Raw genomic sequence first — 17,471 nt, 5'->3', positions numbered from 1 at the left:
ACCATTGAGTGTAGAGGTAAACATCATGGAAATTATATCATGCCCTAGATTTAATTCATGCTTACCCGTGTATTTGCTTCACTGGTTCACAAGGTCTTTTGCATACATGTAATTCAGACTCTCGTCTTCATTGCTGACCACACAATGTTCGCAACATATTAATGTACATTTGTGCCAAATTTGGTGCTTGTATCACAAAATGCACAATTCTTTTGAATATTTGGGCTAAGCCGCCCCACTATATCGGCCGGCCTCGAAGACCGAAATTGTGACGGTGTCACCCGAAAAATTTGAAATTACGAAATTTGAAAAAATTTGAAAAAGAAAATTACGGAATTTCAAGTGGCCCAATATCTGAAAATGTTCGCAACATATTAATGTACATTTGTGCCAAATTTGGTGCTTGTATCACAAAATGCACAACAGGTTTGCTATGCTGCTACACTACTATAATTCAGCTTTTCCTCGCGGCCGTAGAAGATTGACTACTATAATTCAGCTTTTCCCCGCGGCCGTAGAAGATTGACTACGATAATTCAGCTCAGCTTTTAATTGCGAAATGGACCCAGCCCGGCCGAGGTGGGCCTCGACCAGCCTCGCCACCGAGCCTATAACCTTCCCGAGGCCTCTCCCGACATTTTTTGTTTCAGAGGTTTCCTCCTATCTTTCACCGTTCAGGAGATTAGCGCATGCAGACAAACAAACAAACAAACAAACAAACAAAAACTTTCTTTTATATATATAGAAGACAGAAGATAGAAGGTATGTGTATATGTGTGTGTGTGTGTGTGTGTGTGTGTGTGTGTGTGTGTGTGTGTGTGTATATGTATATATATGTGTGTGTGTGTGTGTGTGTGTGTGTGTGTGTGTGTGTGTGTGTGTGTGTGTGTGTGTGTGTGTGTGTGTATGTGTGTGCTTGTATATCTGTGTATGTATGTGTGTCAAGCCCTATGGCTGTCCAAAATATATTTTCAAGGAACCACTTGAGCTTACGTCGAAGTGTCATGAGCTGCAACCAGTTTGCTGAGGAGTCATTATTGAAAATGAATCAAGTTTGCTAAAATGTATTTCTATTCATTTTTACAAATTCATGCTGATGGCTGTTATTTTTTTTGTTTGTTCCAAATTTTGCGAATTTGTCGCAGTGTGCTGTCTCCACCAGAGATAAACTATACATTCCATCATTTTATTGCTTGGGTTTGTGGGACAAATTGACGTATGGATACTTTGTACCCCATCGCTCATAAAAGGTTCTGCGTGGTTGAGGATGTAGCTTAAGGGAATTTAGTTGCCAATTTGCTCCACTTGTTCTTGTTTACGCAGCTGTGAGTCTATTATCAAATTGACCATTGCCTTATTTGTGCTACCTACTATTATTGAGTGATTCACAAGCTGACCATTGATAACATTTTAAAATCTGGGGCATGATGTTTGAGTGGTGGTTGATTATACGAGTTGTCACATGCCCAGACAGGCGACCTGCGTAACCTCCAATTGATAGCACGTAATATGGTTACATAAGGACTCTATAAGACATCCTGCGATTGATTCCGGGCCAACATTACTCTGCTTCCGCTGTCTGCCATTACCTTGGATGGCCTGTGTTGGTGGGGGAGAGAGTGACATCATTTGAAGTGTTAGAGAGCAGTAACAATGTTTGGATGAGTCGAGCGTGGGTCTGCGGAACACTGCGGTTAAAATGTGTGTGCAAATGTCATCCTTTCTCGCACCTTCCTCATCCTCTCTGACCCTCTTGCTCCTGGATCTCGCACTGTACAGACAGGGCCATCTTTATGGGCAAGACGCCTAGGGGCGGCAGAGTGGGCGAAAAGGAGATGGAGCTGTGGCTGATTTAGACTCTGACTTCACTTTCCTCAAACTGCTCCGCCAGCTCTGAATGCAGCCCGCTGCTTTAAGTGCGCATAGAATGCAACTTGAACACTTCCAAAGAAAGAGAATGAGGCTCGGGCAATTGGGAATTAACTTGTGCATTGCTGAGCTTTACTTTTGTGAATGTTCTTCTTTTTAAGCTCCTGTGACCTCTCCCGGCCTTTCGGGCCTCCTTTTCCGGCCGTACAGTTCACCGTCGTTGTCGTGGCATCGTTTGCATTGAGATTCACGTCTGGGATTCTCTGATGAACCGTCGGACGCGTTGCCACTGCACTGGCATGGCGCCCCATTCTCCTGGCAAAAAGACGGCGGCCTGTTTGCGATTTGTGCGGTCCACCCGTGGAGCCATTTGGGGAGGAATTCCATGGTTAGAGGGGCTAAATGGGCGATGGGGAAGGTAGGAGGAATTGTTATGGCCCTTTGATAATTCTCGATGCTCGTGAGCTTGCATTGTATCGAAGATCACCAGTTGGAATCCCGATGTAGGTGGAGTCCCTGTCATGGCAGTGGCTGACGGCCCTGTGAATCGGACAGCCACAGAAACTGGAGGTTCCATTATAGTAGTAGTCTTAGTGGAACTAATAGTACGAGTCGTTATATTTTGTGATGTGGGCATTCTTTTTTTCTTTTTTTTGCAACATTCTTATTATTTCTCTTTTCCTGTTTTACCTCTGTCGATTCTTATTTCGACATGTAATCTTTTAGACTAATTTTGAATTTGTTTTTAAAGAACAAAACAATAAGAAAAGCAATACAAACAAACGAACTAGAACGGCACTCAGTAGACAGCATACCTCGACCTGGTTGTCCATATCACTCAATGGTGAAGAATCACTTTAAAAATTATACCAGCTGGATCCGGATCCAGATCTTCACCAAAATCGAATCGATTCTTCCTTGTCACACACACAACCTGTCCAATAAGTTTCGTCCAAATCCGTCTTCAACTTTGAGATATCCTGCTATGTATCATTTTTGGCCCTATCTCCCAATGGTGAAGAATCACTTAGGAAATTAAATAATCCTCATATCCGAATCCATATTCAGATCTTCACCAAAATCGAATCGAATCGTCCTTGTCAGACACCCAAGCGGTCCACCAGGTTTCGTCCAAATCCGTCTACAACTTTTTGAGATATCCTGCTGTGTATCGTTTTTGGCCCTATCTCCCAATGGTAAAGAATCACTTAAAAAATACTTGTAGCCGGATCCGAATCCGGATCTTCACCAAAATCTAATAATTTCGTCCTTGTCACATGAAGCTACAACTTTGCCAAATTTCGTCCGAATCCATCAACAACTTTTTGAGATATTTTGTTCACAAATGGACAAAAAAATGAAAAATCGGTCAGAGACCGAGGACTTGCCAGAATATACTTTTTTATCGGCCATTTTGGACAAATATGGCGGCCGAAGCACGTGACCGATGATGTCATCATTATTTGTTTACTATCATCTATTTTGTCATCATTATCTAAACTAATTTATTCCTAGATTATGCTCAAGAAATTTCATCTTGATCGGATGAAGTTTTGTACTTGTCGAATTATGACGTCATAATGGACACACCTATGACATCATCATTAACATATTTTATTCCCCATGGAGAGTTCTTTACAATGAGCCATGTCTAGGTTTTTTTAATTCAGCACGTTCGGAGATATAGAGGTGCAATTTTTTTGTTTTTTTCCAAGATGGCGGCCGAACCATGTGACCGATGACGTCATCATTTGGGCACAGTCTATTTCAGGGCAAGACAAATATATGTGTAAAGTTTGGTGATTCTATGTGTAAACGGTGTAGACGTAGTGCTGCACACAGAGAGACAGACAGACAGACAGACAAACGAACCGATCAACATACTCGCCGGAATCGTTTCCGGCCTGTAACAAACCAATCGATCAACATACTTGCCGGAATCTTTTCCGGCGAGTAACAAACGAACCGATCAACATATTTGCCTGAATCTTTTCCGGCAAGTAACAAACCAATCGATCAACATACTTGCCGGAATCTTTTCCGGCAAGTAACAAACCAATCGATCAACATACTTGCCGGAATCCTTTCCGGCCAGTAACAAACCAATCGATCAACATACTTGCCGGAATCTTTTCCGGCAAGTAACAAACCAATCGATCAACATATTTGCCTGAATCCTTTCCGGCCAGTAACAAACCAATCGATCAACATACTTGCCGGAATCTTTTCCGGCAAGTAACAAACCAATCGATCAACATACTTGCCGGAATCTTTTCCGGCAAGTAACAAACAGACACAGGCAGACAGACAGACATACAGACAGGGGTGAAAACATAACCTCCATCCACCTTTGGTGGCGGAGGTAACTAGAATGGCACTCGGTAGAGCACAAACCTCCGCCAGGCTGAACATTTTATGTTTTGTATCCCACTGATAGGCCAGATCTCTATCCGGACCTGAACCACAATCAAATCGGCTTGTTCTTGCCTCCTTCCCAACTCATCCTTCAAGTTTTGTGACAACTCATCCACAACCTTTTGAAAAATCGTGTCATATATCATCTTTGGCCATATCACTCAATGGCGAAGAATCACATAAAACAAGATTCTAGGATCAGAATCAGGATCCAGATCTTCACCAACATCTAATCAACATGTCTGGGTCACACAGCCAGCCTATCCAGCAAGTTTCATCCAAATCCGTCCATAAGTTTTTGAGATATCCTGCTTACAGTCAAACAAACAGGGATTGGAACACCACCTCCATCCTCCGGTGGCGAAGGATTTAAAAATTTTAATTTTTGAATTTTTAATTCTATTTTAAAAGAATTTTAAATTTATATAAAAAAATTTATTTTTTTTAAAAATTTACATTTTTTAAAAAGAATTAAAAAAAAAAACAATTTGCAATTATCTTATCAAAACCCTCTCTCAAAGAATATTCTTTTTCATTGATCCTGCGGTATTTTGCACATTATTCGAGCGGCTGCATAACTCAGCGGTAGCGCCATATGGTTCTGGGTTTGACACTCGGTGAAGTTGAATGGAGAAAAACAAACCCTTCTGTTATGGTGTGTGTCAACACACGGGTGATGCGAAGTGAGAATCATTATCTGGAGCCGGCGTTGGTTAAGCCAGTTGTCTCATCTGTATCGAAATGGGGGGGGGGAAAAAAGAAAGAAATTTCCTTTGATATAATAATTCACAGTCAAATGTCGCTGTGATGCATGGACGCGAAGTGGGTGCACTTTCAGAAACCCTTGCTTCCCAGAGGAGTTATCATCCCTTGATGAACGTCTTTCCTCCACCAATGCTCATCGTTCAATGATCGTTTCGTTCCTTCATCTGTCGCCCGCAAGTTGTGCCGTCCTATTCCGTATCGACACCACGGTTGGAGACGTGGATTATGCCTGATCCCCGATGAGGCCTCCTTCTTCCCAAAAAAGATTGGGCCAAAAATGTAAGTTGATCCATCTATGACTCGTATCTTAATTATTAGTAATGTTCTCTCTAAGCCAGCTATGTTGTTAGCAGACAGGCGTCGGGTGCAAAACAGGACACTGTTGTGCTTAGTTGCTTTGGCTTGGCAGCTCCAGAGATGGAGTGATGGTGTCAATGATCAACATGCTTTTGTAGTGATATATGCCACCACCGTCCCCACCTCCCCCCCTCCACTGCCGCCACCTCCTGCGTCAATAGACGGGCGCACACCTACAGTGCAGGCATTGTAAGTCTGTGATGTCCTTGATATCTGAACTTTTTTTTTTTTTTTCAAAGATTAAATTTGTAACGTCTTCTTCGACTTATTGGGGAGAAATGAGAAAAATTGGGTTTTCTCAATCTTTCCGGAGAAGCTTAAAGCCGCTTAATAGGTGGATACATGTCCACCGACCGATAAGATGTGTGGAGTAATGGGAGTTGTGCTGCGTCCGCCGAGTTTGAAAACGATGACAGTTTCGCATCCATTCACGATGTGACTATTTGCTCCGAGGGCTCCCGAAGCTCCAAGATTCTCAGCTGAGACTATCGGCGGTGGAGCCCCCTAGGGAGCCCAAGTTCCTTTTAAGGGAAGCGAGGCCCGGGGTGAGGTTGTCTCGTGTGGTGTGGCTGCGTGGCATGACGATTTACGATGCAGGGAGACTGGGGAATGTAGCCTGAGAGAGGGATTTGAAAACAAGCTGCTGAATGCAGCATCCTTGGGCCTTTCTATGTCGGAGATATCAGACATGGTGCTTGAGCAAAATGGTGTTTGTGCAATGGTCGAGTCTGGTTGAGATGAGGGCCACACGTGGCAATGACATAAACAGCGCTGACGTGTTGGTGGTCCATGTGACCTGGACGATCTCCAAGCTTCCTTAAAATGCCTAAGATTGATTATGGATAGGCTTTGGCATTCATGACCGGTTCATGTGTAGGAAAGAAAGTTGTTTTGATTTTGGCCACGTAGGTACATTTCATCTTACTGTCAAAACGTGTGTCGTGTGTCGTGTGGTTGTGTGTGTGTGTGGTTGTGTGTGTGTGTGGTTGTGTGTCGTATGTGTGTGTGGTTATGTGTGTGTGTCGTGTGTGTGTGTGTGTGGTTGTGTGTGTGGTTGTGTGTGTGTGTGTGTGTGTGTGTGTGTGTGTGTGTGTGTGTGTGTGTGTGTGTGTGTGTGTGTGTGTGTGTGTGTGTGTGTGGTTGTGTGCATGTGTGTGTAAGTGTGTTTATGTATATGTATATATGTGTGTGTGTGTATATATGTGTGTATGTGTGTGTGTGTGTGTGTGTGTGTGTGTGTGTGTGTGTGTGTGTGTGTGTGTGTGTGTGTGTGTGTGTGTGTGTGTGTGTGTGTGTGTGTGTGTGCGTGCGTGCGTATAAAACTGCAGTCATAAATGAGGTGAATCTTGAAACCCAGCGAAAAGGCGTGCTCTCAAAGCGCTGTCACCTGCAAAGGAAAACATTCCTGATACCTTGTTAAGATCACGTTCTGGATCCATGTGCTCGGATGCTCTGGAAATGATTCACGAGAGGGTTTGTTGTTGTGGAGTTACTTGGAATTATCGATGTTTTTGCATGCCTGCTGATATGAAAGTCTCAGTCTGTGTCTGTCTACAAGTCTCCCCTCTCTGTTTCTCCCTCTCTTCTTTCTCTTTCTTCATCCCACCCCACCTTCTTTCCTTCCCCCTTCCCCCTACCCTCTGCCCCTGGGGCGGCAAGAGCTAACTGTCGGAACGGAATACTGGAATTGGATCGTGGAATATGAGCAGCGATTTACATTTGATGAACTTGGCATCGCACGTGATGCTTACAGGTTGATGATGTTGAAGCATATTTTTGTGGCGTTTGCATAATTGATGATTTAATAAATCTCATTGTGCTCCATGAGACCCCAAATCGTTTATATTGGTTTCTTAGCATCGTCGTCCCATATCTGGAATCGAAGCAACTGTGTGTCTGCTGTCCCCAGGTCCCCAGAGGCGGCCATCCATCGGAATAAAAATTAAATTGTTTTTTTTATTACCTTTCGTCAAAATGGTTCAACATTAGTATTTTCACCCAACATGACCTGTCCAGCCGATTACCATTTCTTCACTCGCCGGACATGCAATCACCGGTGGTGTCTGAATACGTCTTGAGGCTCTGCAGGGCGTTGGCCGGTAGACAAACTGACGTCGTATGAGTGCATCTAGGTAAATGTACCGATGGGCGATCAAAATCATCCCTTGGTTTCCAAGCTTGATACGAGGATCTACGAGAATGTACGAGCATACACTGTACAATGAAACTTGACACAGAAGGCAATTTCACCTGTCACCTCTGCGCTATCAATATTGCATCCACTTTATTCATTCAATTATCTATTATTTACGAACTCCTTTTTTTTTTTTGTATACAAGGTCGAGGCTCGTGAAAGAGCTAACATTAATCACACAAAAAAGTCAAACCGACACATAAAACATATAATAAGGGGAGCGGTAGACAAGATGGGGAGAGAGAGGGAGGCCCAACAACAGTAGAGACCAGGGACATCGGGAGATCTGTGGAAGGGAGAGGGATACACGGGATAAACAAGATGGACACTACAAGGACACAAACACAACATCTGAGAGCAGGGACATCGAGAGATCTGTGGGAGGGAGAGGGCTTGGGGGGGAGGTGGGAGAAGTATAAAACACAAGGACACTGCAAGGACTTCCAGGAAAGAAGTTGGAATTTCATAAAAGTGGATCTGGGGTGAATTAGCATCCATTCTTCCCATTAACTGCACCCCCCCCCCTTCCCGTGCCTCCTCCCCCCAAGCCCTCTCCCTCCCACAGATCTCCCGATGTCCCTCCCACAGATCTCCCGATGTCCCTGCTCTCAAATGTTGTACTTGTGTGCTTCTTTCTTTCTCTCTCTCTCTCTCTCTCTCTCTCTCGTCTCTCGTCTCTCGTCTCTCGTCTCTCTTGTCTCTCTTGTCTCTCTTGTCTCCCGCTGCCTTTATCTTATGTTTTATGTGTCAGTTTGTCTTTTTGTGATTAATGCTAGCTGTTACACGAGCCTCGATCTTGTATACAAAAAAAAAAAAAAAAAAAAAACTTTCCCTTTACATATTGCAGTTCAGCTCTTGGCCGGGAACCAATTCGGCCTACTGCCACACACCATGGTCGACTCTTTTTTTTGAGAGCTCGACACCGACCGTAGGATGTTTAACGTTCATGACAGGTATGCGGACGGGCGGCCGCATTAACGTCCACATCCACGGGAAATGTGCTGTGGCAGGCAGCTACCTTTCGTTGCGGTACCAGAGCAGAGTTTTCATCCGGGTCTGACTCCACGGATGAACAAATCTGTGAGCAGATGCCTCGCAGGCAAGTCCACTACCAATCGAGGTGTCCTGTATTCCCACAGCCAAAAACACTTGAGGTTTTCCATAGAAGTCTCCAATGGACTTAGTCCTGTGCTTCGCTTTTGAGGATTTGACAGATTTGGTGTATTCGAGCAGATAAGTCGTTAGGAGATCGAAGAGCAGGATAAATGTCCAGTCGATGAGAATAGCATGAGCGTTAAGATGGAATGTAGTTAGTTTCAAACAGGTGCGTTTGGATGAGAGGAAGCCACACATTTAACCCTCTGCTCCCTCTCTCCTCCTGCTCCCTATCTCCAGATGAAGCAAAACAAAGATTCATTTTGGAAGGGGTTTCATGGAAGGACTTGTGATAACGTTGCTTTAAGAATCGAGTGTTTTAATTCGGATAAAAGTTTTTTTGTTATTACTCCACACCTCCTGAAAAGCCTCTTTCACAGTCACAAAATGGCACACGATGGTACCAGCACCATGTTGTGCTTTCCAGCGCATGGACATTGATTGCCATGGCTCCTGTTTGTTCTGTCATTGGTTAATAGGACACCATGGCTGGCTGTTCTTTTTGTTGTATTTTTGTGTTTAAATTACTCGTACCTTTGAACTTTGTGCTGTACTGCGACAATTTTGTTGTTAATTGATAAGGTGAAGTGCAGGATTGACCACAGGAATGCTCTTTCTGCATTCCAATAATCTCCTGATGCGTCCAACACTGCGACTACCTTTTGAACCTTTTGACATGATTTATTTTTACCATGTTGTGTTCCACCTCTTGTTGATTTTTCAAACCCGCACACCCCCCTTCCCCCCCAAAAACGAGTCCTTTTTAAATTACTGAGGGAAGACCAGCCAATGTTCCTTGTAATTCCGCTGCCATCAAAATTCAACCGCAAAACCCAATTAAATGGTTGCTAGAAAACAGGGCTGGGGGGTGGGAGGATCACAGCTCCGAGCCTTGAGCCCCGAAACTAAGCCTGGAGACGAGAACCCCAGTGACCGGAGCCCTGAGGTGGAGACGGAGACGGGAATCCTGAGTCTGGAGACGGTAGCCCCAATGACAGGAGCCCTGAGCCCGGAGATTGAGCCCCAGAGAAAGGAGCCGACTCCACCCTATGCCATAGCATGTCTAATCCTCCAGATACACAGGTAGCAGCCTCTTTCCTCTCTGTAGATCTTAATAGAATCACAACCTGGCACCAACATTTGGAATATGTCTTTCATTCCTGACAAATCTTATCCTCTCACTCTGTCTCTCTGAAAAGACCGTCTGGTGAACCCTCCTATCTATTTCATTAACAATTCTCTTGAAGGAGTACGGTCAATCAAACGTTTGGGTCTCACTGTCAGCGATGATCTTTTTTCGGTAAGCCATATGTTCAAGTTGTCCTCCAAAACATGCCGCAGATTGGGCATCCTCCGTCATACAGTCTTTCCTTCGCAATGTGAACTTTCATCAGCTTACAAGGTCTTCGTCTGCAGCTCGATTAGTACTGCTCCATCCCTTTGCCTGGAAACCCTGCACATATTGAAACCATGGAAATGAAGGCCCTCAAAATCATTGGCATCTCCCGCAATGATGCTAAGATTCTGGGCCTGTTATTCTCTCTTGTACCGCCTCCTTTCTGGACTTGCACCCTTTGCCTTTTCCTTGCTCCCCCACCACTCCCTGCCCCCACCCTCAGGTTTCTGCAGGGAGCACACAGTCTATTGGCAATCTACTTCTGGTGGAACTCTCAAAAGCCAGAGTCACTGCTTACTCACTCACTCACTCACTCACTCACTCCCCGCTCCAGTCGTTGGTTCCTCTTTTCGCTCACTTCTGGAACCAAGTTCCTCAGTTTGGTTAATCTCATTCTTCCCTCCAGGCTTTAAAGATGACTGTTCACCACCACCTCAGGTCAACACTCATCCACAATTTTTTTGCCTCATTAACCTCCCTCCAACCTCATGCCTTCCTTTCCAGGTTATTGTGTTTTTCTCCCCCTTTCCCTCACCCTCCTTTTCGTTTTTTTGTTTTGTTCCATTTCTGATTCTTTCCCAGTTTATCCCTTCCTCTTCTTGCTGTGTTCGATTTTGTATCCGACTTGTTCGCCCCATGTGTCCTCCCCACCCCTCCTTGATCTCATTCCTCCCCATGACCATTCTACCTTTGAGTTCCTCTGTTGCATCCCCCTTCCCTCCTGCTGGTGTGTTTTCCCCCCACTATTTTATGTTCTGTTCCAGTCTGTGTTCCAGCTCTTCCACAAGCCTCGACTTTTATCCAATAAATACCTTTGACATGTATATACACAAACACACACACACACACACACACACACACACACACACACACACACACACACACCACCACCACCACCACCAATATGGCTGAAAATTTGGCTCTCTGTTACAAGCAGGGAGCATCGTATTGTAGAATACACTTTATTCTGGAAGACATGTTAAGCTGGCTGTCTCTTCTTCAGTTTTGTGTATTTAAATAAGTAAATCCCACGGTGTCATTCACAAGTGTATGATTCATTGTTGGACCCATTATGCATTATATTTGGTGAATGGTATGTCACAAAGTCAGCCTCGTATTAGGATTACTAGAATATAAGACCCGTCGCTTCGCTGATGGAAATACCAATCTTTGCTGCGATGGCTAATCTATTGGGGGGGGGGGGGGGGGGGGGGGATGGGATGCCTGGAAGATCCTGCTCTCCTTGCAGGATAACCAACATTTGCAGTTTTGTTGCAATTTTGACACTTCCCGTGTTGGCATTTGCAGTTTTGACACGCGTGTCTATGTACCCATGTTTGTGATTTTTTGGGGGGAGGGGGGGATCACAAACACTCCCAGGAGTTACCCGAATCCACCGTAGTTGGATTTATTGAAATCCGTCAATGTGTTCTCAAGATGGCTTAGCGGTTAGGGTGCCAGCTTGGGATCCTAGGATCCTGGGTTCGAATCCCGTCGATCGCTGAATTAACACCAGGGGGGTTGACTCAGCCTGTCATCCTTCCGAGGTCGGCAAATTGAGTACCAGCTTGCGGGGATGAATGATCACGGTGTGTACCCCGGTTTAGAATAGGTACACCGTATCCCTGCGCATCGTAAGAGCGTGACCAAGGGTCGGCGTCAGGAAGGGCATCCGGCCATAAAAACATTGCCTCAAACAGGGAACCATGATTGTCATGGGGCCCGCAAGGCTAACCCCCGCTCTAGCGGGGAAAATGGCCTTAAAACGATCATTCATTCATTTTTTGTTCTCAAGATATAACACGACAAACAAACAGACAGACAGACAGACAGACAGACACGACTCCTTTTATAATTTAGATGTAAGATGATGCAGTCTCACTCTCCCTGTACTTTCTCCCATTGTCTCTCCAGTGTGCCCCAAACAGTGTGACCGCGTGTGCACACCAAATGGCGAGTGCTGCCACCGTGAGTGCCTAGGAGGGTGCCAGGTCCCAAACGACGACTCCCGGTGCTCAGCTTGCCGGCATTTCTACCATGAGGGTGTCTGCGTACCTTCTTGTCCGACTGGCAGCTACCAATACCACGGCTGGCGCTGCGTTTCATTCGAGTTCTGCCGCAATCGGACACGTTTGTGCCAACGTTTGAACGACCGCACTTGCTCCAACCTGGTGGTGCATGATGGAGAATGCATGCCTGGCTGCCCCTCTGGCTATGTTGTTGCCAATGAGAGCAGGTGAGCCTAAAAACTGGTCATACAGTGTTATGCCTCATGTTCACTCGCTTCACTGATGGGTTGAATCCAAAAGACAGGATGTTGCACTTCACGCAAATATTGCATGCCTATCTGCGTCTGAATGAGGATGTAAAATGAAGTGAAAACCTCGAAAAAAAGAACTTTTATAACACCTTGTTGTTGTTGTTTTGTTTTTTTTGTTCTTGACTGTGGTGCTTGTTGTTTGTGTGCTCCTTCCGTGTACTTTTTAAAATATCTTTCTATGACTTCGAGGAAGTATTTCTATTGATAATTTTGTGTGTTCCTTCTAAATGGTTCCTGCAGTCGTTCTGTTGGGACCGCAACTTTAAACTCCATGTCCTGCTTATTTTTCTTCCATCCTGGAAAGATGGGCTTTTAAAACGAGCACTTTTACAATTAAGAGGACATTAATTTTTGGTATAAATAATCAAAATATCAGCTTTCCCACCAAGTAAAGTGAATATTAGCTTTCCAACAAATAAATCGATTATTAGCTTTCCCACCAAGTAAATTAAATATTAGCTTTCAAACCAAGCAAATCGATTTTTGCTTTCAAACTAAATAAATCGATTATTAACTTTCCCACCAAGTAAATTAAATATCAGCTTTCAAACCAAGCAAATCGATTTTTGCTTTCAAACTAAGTAAATCGATTATTAGCTTTCCCACCAAGTAAATTAAATATTAGCTTTCACACCAAGCAAATCGATTTTTGCTTTCAAACTAAGTAAATCGATTATTAACTTTCCCACCAAGTAAATTAAATATTAGCTTTCACACCAAGCAAATCGATTTTTGCTTTCCACCCAAGTAAATCGATTATTAACTTTCCCAAAAAGTAAAGTGAATATTAGCTTTCCAACAAATAAATCGATTATTAGCTTTCCCACCAAGTACAGTGAATATTAGCTTTCCAACAAATAAATCGATTATTAGCTTTCCCACCAAGTAAATTAAATATTAGCTATCAAACTAAGTAAATCGATTTTTGCTTTCAAACCTAGTAAATTGATTAATTAGCTTTCTCACCAAGTAAATTAAATATTAGCTTTCAAACCAAGCAAATTGATTTTTGCTTTCAAACTAAGGAAATCGATTATTAGCTTTCCCACCAAGTAAATTAAATATTAGCTTTCAAACCAAGCAAATCGATTATTAGCTTTCAAACGAAGTAAATCGATTATTAGCTTTCCCACCAAGTAAATTAAATATTAGCTTTCAAACCAAGCAAATCGATTTTTGCTTTCCACCCAAGCAAATCGATTATTAGCTTTCCCACCAAGTAAAGTGAATATTAGCTTTCCAACAAATAAATCGATTATTAGCTTTCCCACCAAGTAAAGTGAATATTAGCTTTCCAACAAATAAATCGATTATTAGCTTTCCCACCAAGTAAATTAAATATTGGCTTTCAAACCAAGCAAATCGATTTTTGCTTTCAAACTAAGTAAATCGATTTTTAACTTTCCCACCAAGTAAATGAAATATTAGCTTTCAAAGCAAGCAAATCGATTTTTGCTTTCCACCCAAGTAAATCAATTATTAGCTTTCCCACCAAGTAATGTGAATATTAGCTTTCAAACCAAGCAAATCGATTTTTGCTTTCAAACTAAGTTAATCGATTATTAACTTTCCCACCAAGTAAATTAAATATTAGCTTTCAAACCAAGCAAATCGATTATTAGCTTTCCCACCAAGTAAAGTGAATATTAGCTTTCCAACAAATAAATCGATTATTAGCTTTCCCACCAAGTAAAGTGAATATTAGCTTTCCAACAAATAAATCGATTATTAGCTTTCCCACCAAGTAAAGTGAATATTAGCTTTCCAACAAATAAATCGATTATTAGCTTTCCCACCAAGTAAATTAAATATTGGCTTTCAAACCAAGCAAATCGATTTTTGCTTTCAAACGAAGTAAATTGATTATTAGCTTTCCCACCAAGTAAATTAAATATTAGCTTTCAAACCAAGCAAATCGATTTTTGCTTTCAAACGAAGTAAATCGATTTTTAACTTTCCCACCAAGTAAATTAAATATTAGCTTTCAAAGCAAGCAAATCGATTTTTGCTTTCCACCCAAGTAAATCAATTATTAGCTTTCCCACCAAGTAATGTGAATATTAGCTTTCAAACCAAGCAAATCGATTTTTGCTTTCAAACTAAGTAAATCGATTATTAACTTTCCCACCAAGTAAATTAAATATTAGCTTTCCCACCAAGTAAATTAAATATTAGCTTTCAAACCAAGCAAATCGATTTTTGCTTTCAAACTAAGTAAATCGATTATTAACTTTCCCACCAAGTAAATTAAATATTAGCTTTCAAACCAAGCAAATCCATTTTTGCTTTCAAACTAAATAAATTGATTATTAGCTTTCCCACCAAGTAAATTAAATATCAGCTTTCAAACCAAGCAAATCGATTTTTGCTTTCAAACTAAGTAAATCGATTATTAACTTTCCCACCAAGTAAATTAAATATCAGCTTTCAAACCAAGCAAATCGATTTTTGCTTTCAAACAAAGTAAATCGATTATTAACTTTCCCACCAAGTAAATTAAATATTAGCTTTCAAACCAAGCAAATCGATTTTTGCTTTCAAACGAAGTAAATCGATTATTAACTTTCCCACCAAGTAATGTGAATATCAGCTTTCAAACCAAGCAAATCGATTTTTGCTTTCAAACTAAGTAAATCGATTATTAACTTTCCCACCAAGTAAATTAAATATTAGCTTTCAAACCAAGCAAATCGATTTTTAGCTTTCCAACCAAGTAAATCGATTATTAGCTTTCCCACCAAGTAAATTAAATATTAGCTTTCAAACCAAGCAAATCGATTTTTAGCTTTCCAACCAAGTAAATCGATTATTAGCTTTCCCACCAAGTAAATTAAATATTAGCTTTCAAACCATGCAAATCGATTTTTAGCTTTCCAACCAAGTAAATCTAATATCAGCTTTCCCACCAAGTAAAGTGAATATTCGCTTTCAAACCAAGCAAATCGATTATTAGCTTTCAAACTAAGTAAATTGATTATTAGCTTTCCCACCAAGTAAATTAAATATCAGCTTTCAAACCAAGCAAATCGATTTTTGCTTTCAAACTTAGTAAATCGATTATTAACTTTCCCACCAAGTAAATTAAATATTATCTTTCAAACCAAGCAAATCGATTTTTGCTTTCAATCTAAGTAAATCGATTATTAACTTTCCCACCAAGTAAATTAAATATTAGCTTTCAAACCAAGAAAATCGATGTTTTGCTTTCACACTAAGTAAATTGATTATTAGCTTCCCCACCAAGTAAATTAAATATTGGCTTTCAAACCAAGAAAATCGATGTTTTGCTTTCACACTAAGTAAATTGATTATTAGCTTCCCCACGAAGTAAATTAAATATTAGCTTTCAAACCAAGCAAATCGATTTTTGCTTTCAAACTAAGTAAATCGATTATTAACTTTCCCACCAAGTAAATTAAATATTAGCTTTCAAAGCAAGCAAATCGATTTTTGCTTTCCACCCAAGTAAATCAATTATTAGCTTTCCCTCCAAGTAAAGTGAATATTAGCTTTCAAACCAAGCAAATCGATTTTTACTTTCAAACTAAGTTAATCGATTATTAACTTTCCCACCAAGTAAATTAAATATTAGCTCTCAAACCAAGCAAATCGATTTTCGCTTTCCACCCAAGTAAATCGATTATTAGCTTCCCACCAAGTAAAGTGAATATTAGCTTTCCAACAAATAAATCGATTATTAGCTTCCCCACCAAGTAAATTAAATATTAGCTTTCAAACCAAGCAAATCGATTTTTGCTTTCAAACTAAGTAAATCGATTATTAACTTTCCCACCAAGTAAATTAAATATTAGCTTTCAAACCAAGCAAATCGATTTTTGCTTTCAAACTAAGTAAATCGATTATTAACTTTCCCACCAAGTAAATTAAATATTAGCTTTCAAACCAAGCAAATCGATTTGTGCTTTCAAACTAAGTAAATTGATTATTAGCTTTCCCACCAAGTAAATTAAATATTAGCTTTCAAACCAAGCAAATCGATTTTTGCTTTCAAACTAAGTAAATCGATTATTAACTTTCCCACCAAGTAAATTAAATATTAGCTTTCCAACAAATAAATCGATTATTAGCTTTCCCACCAAGTAAATTAAATATTAGCTTTCAAACCATGCAAATCGATTTTTGCTTTCAAACTAAGTAAATTGATTATTAGCTTTCCCACCAAGTAAATTAAATATTAGCTTTCCCACCAAGTAAATTAAATATTAGCTTTCAAACCAAGCAAATCCATTTTTGCTTTCAAACTAAGTAAATCGATTATTAACTTTCCCACCAAGTAAATTAAATATTCGCTTTCAAACCAAGCAAATCGATTTTCCTTTCAAACTAAGTACATTGATTATTAGCTTTCCCACCAAGTAAATGAAATATTAGCTTTCAAACCAAGCAAATCGATTTTTGCTTTCAAACTAAATAAATCGATTATAACTTCCCCACCAAGTAAATTAAATATTAGCTTTCAAACCAAGAAAATCGATGTTTTGCTTTCACACTAAGTAAATTGATTATTAGCTTCACCACCAAGTAAATTAAATATTAGCTTTCAAACCAAGCAAATCGATTTTTGCTTTCAAACTAAGGAAATTGATTATTAGCTTCACCACGAAGTAAATTAAATATTAGCTTTCAAACCAAGCAAATCGATTTTTGCTTTCAAACTAAGTAAATTGATTATTAGCTTCACCACCAAGTAAATTAAATATTAGCTTTCAAACCAAGCAAATCGATTTTTGCTTTCAAACTTAGTAAATCAATTATTAGCTTCCCCACCAAGTAAATTAAATATTAGCTTTCAAACCAAGCAAATCGATTTTTGCTTTCAAACTAAGTAAATCGATTATTAACTTTCCCACCAAGTAAATTAAATATTAGCTTTCAAACCAAGCAAATCGATTTTGCTTTCAATCTAAGTAAATCGATTATTAACTTTCCCACCAAGTAAATTAAATATTAGCTTTCAAACCAAGCAAATCGATTTTTGC

General features: G+C 40.7%; 1 protein-coding gene across 3 annotated transcripts in view; it reads left to right on the top strand.

Moving 5' to 3' along the window:
• LOC137431136 (insulin receptor) overlaps nt 1-17,471 on the top strand; it is a 221,411-nt gene that overhangs the window by 120,369 nt on the left and 83,571 nt on the right. Inside the window, exons 1-2 of one of the 3 annotated variants that reach the window (XM_068122117.2) lie at nt 7,115-7,159; nt 12,066-12,387. The exons of 1 other annotated variant lie outside the window; for it this stretch is intronic. In XM_068122117.2, the coding sequence (XP_067978218.1) occupies nt 7,129-7,159; nt 12,066-12,387 (353 nt within the window). In that variant the 5' untranslated portion in view covers nt 7,115-7,128. Of the gene's footprint in view, nt 1-7,114; nt 7,160-12,065; nt 12,388-17,471 lie in introns of those variants that run through there. One more of the 3 variants, XM_068122114.2, reaches the window with a different exon arrangement.

This window comes from Myxine glutinosa, chromosome 7 (assembly GCF_964187855.1).
Source record: "Myxine glutinosa chromosome 7, kmMyxGlut1.1, whole genome shotgun sequence".
In the NCBI taxonomy this organism is placed as follows: domain Eukaryota; kingdom Metazoa; phylum Chordata; class Myxini; order Myxiniformes; family Myxinidae; genus Myxine; species Myxine glutinosa.
Note: the sequence above shows the minus strand (reverse complement) of the source record. Positions and strands in the feature narration are given on the sequence as shown.